Source organism: Barbus barbus (assembly GCF_936440315.1).
Source record: "Barbus barbus genome assembly, chromosome: 2".
NCBI classification, from domain to species: Eukaryota; Metazoa; Chordata; class Actinopteri; order Cypriniformes; family Cyprinidae; genus Barbus; species Barbus barbus.
In genome coordinates, this window is record NC_136730.1 from 14,778,997 (window position 1) to 14,792,202 (window position 13,206).

Consider the following 13,206-nt stretch of genomic DNA (forward strand, 5'->3'; position numbering starts at 1 on the left):
TGACTTGAATTGTATGGACAAAAACAAAAGTCATACAGGTTTGGAACAACATCTCACTCATCCAGAAAAATCACACTAAGAATTTTCAGTTTGAATGAACTACTTCTTCAAACCAGCAAGACTTTCTTGGTCAACCAGTTTCATTGAGGGAAAAAACATGCAGCAATGTCTGTCATATACCAGCTTGGACCAAAACGCTCTTTTTTTCAGAAGGGATTTCAAGAACAAATAAGAAATAATAATATTTGTCACAGCTTTCATGGAGTGATGAGTGGTTGTTAGGATAGGATGTGAACGGCGATACCTGGCAGTGTTGCTGAATTAAAATAATACTAGACACTCCCCATTTCACTTTACAGCTAATCATGCTCCCTCCTTCTTTTAAACATTGTTTCCTATCCTCTCTTAACCATCACTGTAAGACCACTAACAACAACCGCATATTCACACTAAACACTGACCACACCAGGAACACATCATTTATAGCGCTACAGCTGAGGCAGCAGGGAGTGTGAGTGGTTCAAATAGCCTGTCAGTGCTGCTGTATGTGAATGGCTGGTCTGTTGCATGCAGTGAGCTGAGCCTCTTCCGATCGTGGTTGGGGACCATTGAGAGAAGGTACTGCTGCCCTGTTACATCGTCTCTCTCACTCCTCTGTACTTCTCTGCCCCCTGTGCACTGTCTCCCCTCTGGAGTGAAATGTACCTCAGTGCAAGGGCCATATATTCAGATCTGTGCACTGTATATATGAGTGAGTGAGTGTACGGCCATGTACAGCACATAGTGTGGCTTATTCTGTCTCTCAAGGTCCTTTCACGTGACTCATGTCAGGACACAAGTGTTGACTTCCACAAGTGCTACAAATAGCATACAGGAAGGTAGATTTTACAATGTTTAACTGAAATAGTGACAGCAAACAGAAGAAAAACGTAGAACTCCTGTAGCAATGGCAAGCCCATGGGTTTGATTCCCAGGGAATGCTTAAATGTAAATGTAGGAAGAAAAATGAGTTCATGAAACTGTCATGTTGGACACTTTTAGCTGCCACTGTATCAATCCCTCTTATACTTATTATTGTGAAAAGTCAGAGGCAAATTGAACTTTTCAACAATGTATCGGTGTCAATGGTAATACTGTAGTTTGATGGTTTGCTGCCTAGAAGAACATAAACATGAGTAACGTGCAAGAGCCTTCACTTTGACAACTTAGGACTGTGTGGTCCTCTCTGCTTCAAGAGAGAATATATATGGAATATGTGAATAATACTAAATGCATGTCGCATCATACATGTTTCAAAAGTGCAGATGTATTTTCCCAGTGGCATGGGTTTGGTTCTTAAGCTCCTGCTCATATTTGCTCGAGTGAGTGCGTGTATTTAATTTTTACTTCTTAACATTTAGCTGTGTGCCATATCTAACATACTACAGTGTTATCATGGGAGCATCTGAGTCTCTTGCTAAGGTGTTGTGTTTGTGTGTATTAGTTTGCACAGTCAAAGTTAGTCGATTAATTTTTCCCCAAATCTGCCCCTGAGTATTCTTGCTCCATAGTAAAGTGAAAGAGTTGGACACTCTCCCAGTGATGTGTAGTCTTCCAGGCCCCTGGTTTAATCCACCCTGAAGTGTTAGTGATGACCTGCTGTGAACTTTTGAGCAAAGAGGGTTTGAAAAGGTCATTTTTAGCCAGTGTATTGAGGTCATACTAGGATCTGCAAAAGGTAAGTGATTATGGTGCTGCCAAAATGTAAAAAGAAAAGTTATCTCAATTGATGTGAAAAAGGGAGAGAAATTGAGTCGTTGGCATTGTAAATGCTAATCCCCAGTAACCAACTAATTTGTTTTACTCAGTCAACATGAAATTATGCTTAACATTTTACTTGCATAATATGGTGCACTTCAGGATGAATCAGAGTGTTCAAAGATAAAATTGTCAATCAGGACTCGATTTTATCCATCTGGAATATCATCATGGTCCTAAAATTCCTGCTTTTTTATTTCATCTTGTTTTATTTTATTTTATTTTGAATATTTGTCTTTAGAATAACATGGGTGGGGGGGGGGGGGGGACTTGCGCAATAAGACAAGTAAATGGAGTTGAATTTGATTTCATGCTGGCTGTAAAAAATCTTTAAAAGTTTTTACTTTCTACAAGTGGACCAGTGTGTGCAACCTTGTCAAATCAGGAGCTATAAATATGTCCCTAAATGAGATGATAATGTGGTGTCTGTTTATAGGGAAGATCATTGTTTGTTATTCCAAACACAGCTATGTTTCTGAGAAGGGTCCAGCATGCTACACTTCCTGGCTGAAGTGGATGGACAGTGTTTGTGATCTAGCTTTGGCGGGTTCAGTTACCGTCATGTGACCTCCCTGGCTGTGCTTGTGTCAGCTGGCAACTGGTTCTGGCTAGGTTCTACTACACTGGTTGGCACTTAAACAGATGTTGGCATGGACCTGACAAGGTTGGGTGAGATTTTCACAGACAGTGTGCAGAAAGGACAGCTGTGGGTGATGTGTACTGCTTCACTACACACGCTTGGTTGGACACACTCACTCACACGAATTACTGTGTGTGCAAGTTTCACAATATCCCTGATCTGTGTGTGTGTGTGTGTGTGTGTGTGCGCGTGCGTTTTTGTGACAAATGAGGACATAAATTTGTATAGTGACACAGGTATTACAAGGTGAAGGTGACTTTTCAGGACATTGACCGATGTCCCCACTTTTCAAAACGCTTATAAATCATACAGAGTGAGTTTTTTGGGGGGAAAGTTGAAATGCACAGTCTCCTGTGAGGGCTAAGTTTAGGTGTAGGGCAATAGCACATACAGTTTGTACATGATAAAAATTGCGCCTATGGGATGTCCCCACTTTTCACAAAAACAAACGTGTGTGTGTGTTTGTGCACGTGTGCATGTGTGTATGTGTGTGTTGGGCCAGAGATGTCTGTGTTCTCTTCTTTGCAGTTGGCATATTATTTTGAGATTACATAATATAAGTACTTCAGCACTACAAGAGCCAGAACAGAGCTCCTGATACTTTAACTATTGGTTTACCATAATTTAAATCTGTATTTTTGAAGTTAAACATGATTTTATGGAGATTTTTTTATGAATGCATTAATCAAGTGTTTTTCATATTTACAAAGCAGGTTTGAAACACCCATTATCTGCTATTCTTTCTGCAGACATAAGTAGTGAAAATCAACCTTCCATGCCCATATTTTATTTTTTAGAAAATAAATATAAATATATAAATAAATATAAGGTTTTACAATGCATTTCATTTTTTAGGTTACACTTTATTTTGCAGTGTCATTGATACAGTGTAATTGTATATTTAAGTACTGAGTTATATTAACAACATGTACTTATGCATATAATTATGCATAATTTATTGTAATATAACATGAGACAAGGACACTTTAAAATAAATGGTTATCAATTTTTTTTATTTAAATGTCCATTTTATTTAAATATTTAAACATTTAAATATTTATTGAAATCACTTTTATTTAAGAAAAGAAAAGAAAGTAAATATACATTTTTAAATACTGATCCTGCCATGTCCTCATCTTTCTTTGTTTCCTTTTCTTTGGGGAAACATTGCTTTGTCACAGTGATCCCCCACAGAGAGCACCTGGTGCTTCCCCATCAGCCCACAATATCAGCAGTGCAGCTGGGACGGACTGTACCAATTTCCCTAGAGGGGTGCCCACCCGCAACACCTTCCACCTCGGCCAGCAGCGGGGCGCACGGGACCAACAGGGTTCTCCTTACCACGGGGCCCCCGCCTCCCCTTCTCTTTCCCACGGTAACAGCCAACAACGACGACCCGCGGCTTCCGGCATCTTCAGCAAGTTCACCTCCAAGTTTGTGCGCAGGTGAGATAGCCAACAAGTGTTTGATAAATCAGTAGATGGACATTGAGCTGCAGCAATAACAGGGGAAGTTACTGATTTCTGGAGGTGTTAACAACCCAAGAAGCCCAATTGAGCATAGTGGTGTGAGGATGAGTGCAATGAATGCCGGGTATTTTGGTCAGTTAAAGATAGACTAGGTGCTGATGAAAAGTAAAAGAAAGACTTGGAAGACAAAGCGAACACAGCAGCACATTCTCACACCTCCTGCTGAGTGTTATTTCATAGGTGTCTGTCATTATATTCGGTTAGTATGCTGGTTGGTTGTCCGTCTGTTATCAAACAGCTTCACAAGTAGATTTGTTTGGATTTGGATTGCCTTCATAAGGCAATCAAAGTGCTGTCAGTACCCATAATCCCAACACGAATCTCAGCTCATTTAAACACATGCAGATTTCTCATCAGTTTCATCATCTCTGTCTCCAAGTTCCAGCACACATATCTACCTTTTCCGCACCTCCGTGGCGAAAGTATCCTTGGTAACAGCTGAGGTATTGCATTCCCCTGCGCTATAAATACTTGCGGAGGGGACACCTTGGCATCCACTCACTAGTGCCAGTTTACAAAAAACTTACGGCTTACATTGTGCTGTTTTGCTTTTTCAAAAGCACAAAACTCATGTTTAAACTGCTAGATGAAAAATCTCAGTTGCACTTTGAGGAACAGAACACCTACATGTTCAGTATTAGTCTTTCGTTTCTGTTCAGTCTCAGATTTCAAAGGAAAGGGTGAAAAGACAGATGGCGTTTTCTATTTTGTCCGTGTGTATCTGTTTGTTTTTGTGTCCTTTTGTGTATACGTTCAAGCCTTGTGGTTCGAAGATTTGTGCGTTTTAATAAATTAATGTAAACATCTTTTCTGAAGGTCAACATGAAATGGCATTCACAACCCATTTTAATTCTGAAATATGATATTTTTCTAAATGAAACAGAATATTAGTGACAAATGGGCATTATGTGCCAAAATGGGGCCAGGCATGAATGTGAGCATCTGGTTATACCATAAAGGTAATGCCTCTGTTTCAGATTTATTGTTGAATATATGTAATATCTGCAACTTTTTTTTTTTACACTACCATTCAAAAGTTTGGATCTTTATGATTCTTGAGCAGCAAATCTGTATATCAGAATGATTTCTGAAGAATCATGTGACACTGAAGACTGGCGTAACGGCTGCTGAAAATTCAGCTTTGCCATCACAGGAATAAATTACATTTTAAAATATATTAAAATAGAAAACAGTTATTTTAAATTGTATAATATTAAACAATATTATTGTATGAGTAAACACATAACTGCAGCCTTGATGAGCATAAGAGACTTTTCAGAAAGAATAAAAATCTTACCAACCTCAAAACGTTTGAATGGTAGTGTATATTAATGTAATATGCCTTGAAATTACCAGCTATATTATTTTATTGAAAAGGTTGCATTATCTACAACAGTATCTATTGGCTATTGGTTAACATTATCTTCACCACCTGGGTGGCCTAGGCCAGTCATGAAGGTTAGTCATTTCAGAGGTGGAGCTAAATGATGAAAAGTTAGGAAGACAATTTATTTTACTTTAGTGTAATCTGCAATGATTAACTGTGCACATGTACTAAATTTCTAGTCTTATTATGCCATGAATTAAGTAAATTGGGTCAGTTTTGATTTCATGTTGGCTTTAACAATACTTCAGATTAAGCGGTTTAGCATTACTTAGATTGTGTAAGCATTCCAACCCTTTTATGAGTGTTAATAATTGACTTAATAGTTTAATTGCATGCAGTGACTCAGATTACTAATGTTATTTGCTCATTCTGTACAGTTTAAACAGATAACCCATCAAATAACCCCAGACTGATTGTTGCTGTGTCCAGGGCAACCCAACCACTTTGACATTTTAATTTACTTTTTTGCTCTTCAATTTACATATATACATTTCTTTCCTTTTTTCTTCTTTTTTTCCTTTTACTTTTGTTTTGTAGAAATCTGTCATTCAGATTCCCCAGAAGGTAGGCAACGATGACCCTAACCCCCCCCCCGTTTAAGGCTTGTTTTGACCTTTTTATTTCTCTCTCCCTGTTCCTTGTCTACATCCCTCAGTGTGTTCTGTGATTGGCCCTTTTTTTTCCTGGTTTATTTTGTTTGCAGTGTCATGACCAGCACTAACGACCAACTTCAGCCCTAAAAACACCACCGTCCTCAACTTTCCACAGTAACACCCAGTGCCTTTCCTCCCCATCTCCATCCTTTTATTTCCCCTCCCTGTCAGTTTACCTGGTGACCTCACCTGTGTGTCCCAGATTCTGTGTGTGACTAGTGTCTCCGCCTCCTCGAATAACACAGGGCTTTAATAACAGGACCTGACATCAAAATTAAGATGGCTAAAAGGATATGGTGTCATGGAAAAAGAAATCCACAAGCGTGGTTACTTGCATACACTGTTGTTCAAAGGTTTTGTGTCTGTATGTTTTGAAAGAAATGAGTAGCTTTATTCAACAAGGATGCATAAAATTGATCAAACGTGACAGTAAAGATATTTGTAGTCTTACAAAAGATTTCTACACTGCTGTTTATTTTAACTTTACATTCACCAAATGATCCTGTAAAAAAAAGATCACGGTTACCATAAAAATATTAATGTTTCTTGAGCACCAAATCAGCATATTAGAATGATTTCTAAAGCATCATGTGAAACTGAAGCCTGCTAAAAATTCAGCTTTGCCATCACAGGAATAAATTACATTTTAAAGTATATTCTAATAGAAAACATTGTAATTATATTTCACAATATTACTGTATTTTGATCAAATATATGCAGCCTTGGTGAACATAAAGAGACTTTTGAACTAGTGTATGTCACAGTTGTTTTGGCACAGGTCATTTACACCATGTCTTCCTCATTTTGGCTCATAGAGGAAGTCATCACTTGAATAGCTGAACAAAAAATGGGAAACAAAATACTGTTAGCAATTAATATTAATTATGATCATCTAAATGTCACTTCTAGAAAGTATGCTGTTATGCTAAAGGCAGTCTGCTATTGTAAAGATAATAAATGTTAATGTCTGTATTTTTTGAGCTGGAAATGTAAAAGGAAAGAGGTTAAAGGATGACAGACTGATGGATAAAGAATAGTTATCTTGTGCAGAACGTCTTCAGAAGTGCTTCCTCTCTCTATCTTTCACTTGCTCATTAACAATGACAACAGCTACAGAAGCTGAGACCGGCCAGCTGTCAGGCTTTGTCCTGCACAAACACCTAAAACCAAACTTTCCCCATCGCACTTCTCTCTCTCTCTCTTTCTCTATTTATGCGGCATTGTCAGAATCTGTTTGACTGATGACTCACTCAGGCACCTGGTGAATGGACGTCCACCATCTGTCTGAAGTCACTAACCACTTGGGCCACTGGCACAAAAACATGGAGTTTGAATTAACAAAGGCATTTTCTTCCACTGACATGATTATATTGATAACCTGTTCATGTTTTAGTAACTAAAGTGATGCGAGGTGCTTATATGATCGTTTTAGAGACCAACAGAGGGCGTGAGCGAGCGTTTTTTTTAAAGGAAATATGTCTTTGCGCCCTCTGTTGGTCAAAACTGTATCCTGTATTTTGTGATTCATGCCTGTTGGTGACCATGTGTTCTTTGCAGGATTTGTCAGATGTAATGGCTCATGTTTCTATCAGTGCTTAAACAACTCAAATGCTGCTTTGCTCGTTTTTTAACCATTTGTTATGACGCGCTAACAAAGTCCTGAGCTGTTAATTTCATTGTCTCTCTGTCTGTCCACGTGACTGAGTTGGTGTGTTTCTGTCTTCTGTGTGGTGTTTATTTTTATGTGACTCTTAGCAGAAGGGCTCTGACGGTGCTGTCAGTTTGTTAAGGGCCTGTTTGTCTGTTTGTGTGTCTGGTGGTGTGTTCGGGATGCTTGTGTGCTCGGCCAGACAGACTATAGGGGCAGGTGACTGTTGGATGTGAGTAGTTACCATGGTGATGGGGCTCTGTAGAATCCTTTGTAGCATCTTGGACAGACCTGCATCATTCCACCCCACTTCATGTTACTGAAGCATTCTGTCTGATTCATCTGTTCATTGGTCTTACACATGCACAGTTCCTGTTGCATACAGTAGATCAGCTCAGTAACTGTGTGAGTGTGCATTTTTAACAAAAATAATATATAAAAGCAATATCACACAGGATACTACGCTGTTGCACTGAATGTATAACATCGCTGCTGTGATTCTTTTGTGGGCGATACACTGCATAAATAGCATTGAAATTAGTTTTAAAATAGGAATGAACATGTGAATCAGTGGAGTGTGGTGGTTCTGGAGGGGTAAATGCTTTCATAACCTCATGTGGTGCTAGACAGTCCTTCCCCTTCCTGATCACTGTACTGAATGAGTTAAACTAGAACTCAGACTAAGACTAAACTCTTGAATTTTTTTCGAGGAGCCCCTATGAGGGAGAGGGTCGAGAGGAGGGTATCAGGTGAGAACAAAACATAAGGATTTCTTCATCAGACCTAATCAGTAGATCTTTAGGAGGTGTAATTGGGCAGCAAAGGGGCTTTTAAATGGTTGATAATTGGTTTTTAACAAATATTAGTAGGTACACAGTGGGATTTAATTGGAGGATTAATTGCAGTGTGGATGATCATGCGTGTGTGGGAGTACCTGGGATGTGTTTTTATTTTTAATTGATTCATAATTTGTGTCTTAAGTTTGTTTACAATGAATGCATTTCAGATTACTGCCTGTCTCTCTGTTTCTACATGGCAAACGCATGCACAGTTGAAAGTTTTCTGCTTGTTTTATCTGTCTAAGGACTGCTTATAATAATCAAATCTTTAATTCTGTGAACACATCTGCACTACTCCTCAATTCAGTCCTGTGCTTTGAGCATCACCATGAATACTGGTATTGTATTATGAGTGCAATGCTGCCTTCAAGTCATACAATCATATTTATGAGTTTAACATGCATAGGCACCACCATAAAAATATAATTACAGGTGTTTTTTTTTAATTACAGGTGTTTCCTGACTTCATTTCAGTCCTGATGCAATTAAGTTTTAATCGTGAATTTTTATGGTACAATTTAGTTTGTAGGCATTTTGGGTACTGCTGATGTTGAATAGTGATCAAGTTTGCCAGAAAATACTTTTTACATAAAAGCGTATACATTTTAAAGTACATACACTACTTTTCAAAAGTCATTACATTTTGTTCACCAATGCTGCATTTATTTGATCAAAAACACAGTAATATTGTGAAATATTATTATGATTTTTTTTAATTAATTTATAACAGTTGTGCTACTTAATACTTGAAATAAAATTGAAAGAATTGAATAGAATTGAAATAAAAAGGCTTGATTGAATAAAAGCAAAAAAGGCATTTATTTGAAATATATTTTTTTGTGTCAATATAAAGGTGTTTACTGTCACTTTTGATCAATTTCATGCAACCTTGCTGAATAAAAGTATGTTGAAAGTGTAGATAAATTGCGCACCTAATGTGCATTGTTTATTTTTCATTTTGCTGTGGTAAAAATCTTCCTAAAATATGAAAATTCCCAACGCACCATTTTTACCAACAAAAGTCAAATCATTTTCCACATTTGTCAGAACTTGAAGGCAGCTTTAAGCATTCTTTATTTTGACTAGCATACTTACCCAGCTGAACCTAATTCTGCTTTTGTCACTGAGCAACGTTAAGTCATTTGAACAAACCAAATCACATTTAGTCTTATGAGAGGCAGAAATGTAGAGCTTCTTAAAGGCTCAACGTGAAGCTGAACAGGCTCAGACTTCCCTCAACTGTCATATTCACTCGAGAGTCAATAAAACGTTCTACTTTAAGCATGTGAGGTGCGACTTCACATCCTTAGCACGGCACATGCAAGAATGCCTTAATGAAAGGTGTTCACTTGAAGCAGAAGCCTTTCATTGTTCCATGTGTTTGCGCCACATCAATTTGCACACGAAAGGATGCATGCATGCTTTCCTCTGCAACGTTTCCAGTTGTTTATTGCCGTATGTCTCTCTCCAACCATGTCCACTGCCTCATCCTTTCTCTCTCTTTCTTCAACACCCTCAATTTCCCTCAACCCTCTTTATATCGCTCAACGATTTCTCACTGTTCTCCCACGCACCTTCCCACATCCTCTTTGTTCTCTCATTCCTTCCTTTCTGTCCTCGTTCACCCCCTACCGACATTCTGTCAACCTCCCCCACCTCCATCCTTCTCTTTCCATCCCTGTCTCTACAGATCTATGCTCAGCAGCGCAGAGAAGTCGGAGAAGTCCAGCGTAGGGCCGGAAGAAGACAACAAAGACTCCTCCTCCTCCCCCGGGGGCGGGACTTCTCCGGCCGCTCCCGTGTCCTCACTTAAAGACCAGATGAAGCCTCGCTCACTCCGCTTCACCTGGAGCATGAAGACCACGTCTTCAATGGAGGCCGGTGAGATGATGAAGGAGATTCGGAAGGTTCTCGACGCCAACAGCTGCGAGTACGAGCTGCGTGAGTGCTACATGCTGCTGTGCATGGCCGGTAACCCCGCCCGCGACGACTTCGTCCAATGGGAGATGGAGGTGTGCAAGCTGCCCCGCCTCTCACTTAACGGTGTGCGCTTCAAGAGGATATCCGGGACGTCTATTGCCTTCAAAAACATCGCCTCCAAAATCGCCAACGAGCTGAAACTGTGAGAGGAGAAAGAGATGAGAAAAGTGAAAAAGTAGCATATTAAAGAGTCTCTGAACAGGGATGAGTAAGCATTGTATTGCTCAAACACAACCTGCTGGTATGGGTAGGTACAGAGAGAGATATAAGATCAGATTCATACAAACGGGGGAAAAAAGTAGCACACTGGCCCTTCATTCCTGCTCATTGAAGAGTTTTGGAAGAGTAATCTCTGCAGGTTCTTGGTTCATTGTCCTGAACATGTTCAATTCAGAAAGGCGACAAATGAATTTTGAACTCATTTCGTTCTCTTTGTACACTCGCACACAAACGCACCTATTGCCTATTGAAACAGATAGAGCTTAAAACGCCAAACTTGTAAGAGGGGTGGCCCTAAAGTATTCACAGGGTGGAGGTGGGCAATTTAGGACAGAAGTTTGTGTCCCCTTAAGAGAGACACACACACACACACACACTCTCTCTCTCTCTCTCTGTGTTTATTTCTTCCTCTTCTTCTATTGACAGGGTTACACCTCACCGTTGTTCTGTAAGGGCCAGAACTTGATCAATACTGAGAGGACTGTAAATTCTGGTTAAGGTGATTTTAATTCTTAATCGGCTGGGTTTAGATTTGCTGCACTGGAATGGGTGAATTTCTGTTGCCTTTTATTTTCTTATGGAAATTAAATGTTTTATTGTTGTATTTACCAATGATTGTTTTAATATTATTCCTAGGAAAAACAAATTCTTTTTTTTTTTGTGGTCTCGTGTTATTGATCGTGCTATGCCTTTGTATAAAGAATGTCTGAAAAAGCACCACATGACTCCCACTGAACCTTTCACACTCTCGCCCCGCTTTGTTGCAAAGGATTATGGGGCAGCAAGTACTCTCCTCACACTTAAAACTAAAAAAGTCACTGGAAAAGACATTAAAGGACTCAATCTTTGCAACTAATCATTCCCATGCCATTTTCCTGACTTAGGAACTGATGTCGAGCTCTTCTTCTCTGTATCCAACACCTTTAATGGTTCAAGCCAAGAATTTTCCACCTCGGTCTCATCTGCAGGTGGCTTTTTGGCGTTACGCATTTGATAGTACACTCTTTATGAAAATGTGTCGTGATTGAATGTGTATGTGTGAGAGATGGAGTGTCATATCTGAATAACCAAAAGGCTTGCTTAGTTTCATATTCAATGCAGAGACTATTAATACGTAGCCTTGAGACAACAAGTACCTGCCATGAGTCAAATATTGGCATTCTGTTAATTCCAATATTTTGTTGGCATTATCATTTTCACTATTGAAATCAGTTCGGATGTCATTCTCTGCACAAGCTGATCAGTAATTCGCAAACACCCTGCAGATGCGTCTGCATAAAAGAGAGCAAAAAGGTACACTGACTATGAGCTAGAAAGTCACAGTGTGTTTCCATCCATTTCTGCTGAGCTGTACATGCTTGCATGCATCCTCTAGTTGACATCGGGTGCACTGTCACCTCTGTTGTTGTGTAAAGAGGAAGGGGGTTGGGATCAGATCTCCCTAAAAAGTCTGTCACCAGTTTGGGGGACAACTGTGCACATGTGTGTTTTATATCTTCATAGAAAATAATGATTATCTTTTTTTTTTTTTTGTCATGTACTTTGCTGTTCTCACAAATGATCATTTGTTCAAGGTGCTGGGGATCCAATTATCTTAAGTATTGTTATTTTTCTTCAGGGTTGATTATTTTTATTTACACAAGTTTTTCGTTGCTGTAATTTTATTATTTGTGTCAGACTCTTTGCTGTTGGGTTAGGGGGGTTCACAGAAATACACCAAATGTTTTTTTTTGTGCAAAAATGATTATGATCAATGATAGTAATAAAACAATTAAATTCAAGCTGACTGTATTAACTGATGCAGTATGTTCTGAGGCTTAATACCTGTTTGTGGCATCTCTGACGGTATGTTTGATTGCTAAACTAAGCTCTTGATATACTTGCTTGTAAGTGGAATATAGTAACAATTGAGTCCTAACCAGGTGCCACAGGATAAATGAGTTAATTTATTTTTTTTGTCCTAAACAAGGGGTTTCCAAACTTTGAGGATACACGTGTACGATGATCTTAAACTATAAAAGCAGCTATATATTTTAATTTAAAGGAATTATTTATACTGTATGAGAAACATAAGATTAAGATTGATATTTAATGTTTAAAAAGATATATAGGCTTTTATATAGGTGCCATACTAAAACAAGAAATTTAAATATTATCTGGAAAATATTTACTTTCTATATAACCATTACTTTTTTGATGGGGTCCATTTGCCCCACATTTAAACTGCTTAAAAAACTGGTTAAAGTATTTGCTATTTCCTTCTAAGTATTGTGGGGGGTTTTCTCATTCGGGGTAATGAATTTGTAGATGTGTTTTGGAAAAGCTGTGCAAATTTTGTTTACCATGGTATTAGGGGTCAGCGGGTCACCCCATCTGATTCCATGTAATTTGTCAAAAAATTAACAAATTTAAAAAAACATTAAAGAGTCGGTAAAAAGAAAAAAGATTTTTAAAACCATATTGCAGCTTGTAAAATGATCAAGTGATTAATTTTAAGCCCTAACAAAAACGGAG

General features: G+C 38.6%; 1 protein-coding gene across 17 annotated transcripts in view; it reads left to right on the forward strand.

Annotated features, from left to right (window-relative positions):
* Positions 1–12,481, forward strand: part of mark2b (MAP/microtubule affinity-regulating kinase 2b) — a 47,687-nt gene extending 35,206 nt beyond the window's left edge. For 4 of the 17 annotated variants that reach the window (XM_079373651.1, XM_079373643.1, XM_079373652.1 and 1 more), the window contains 3 exons: positions 3,619–3,882; positions 8,368–8,403; positions 10,184–12,481. In XM_079373651.1, coding sequence (XP_079229777.1) covers positions 3,619–3,882; positions 8,368–8,403; positions 10,184–10,619 — 736 coding nt within the window. In that variant the 3' untranslated portion in view covers positions 10,620–12,481. Of the gene's footprint in view, positions 1–3,618; positions 3,883–5,890; positions 5,918–8,364; positions 8,404–10,183 lie in introns of all 17 variants that reach the window. The other 13 variants (XM_079373640.1, XM_079373649.1, XM_079373641.1 and 10 more) reach the window with 6 other exon arrangements.
* Positions 12,482–13,206: the final 725 nt, after the last annotated feature.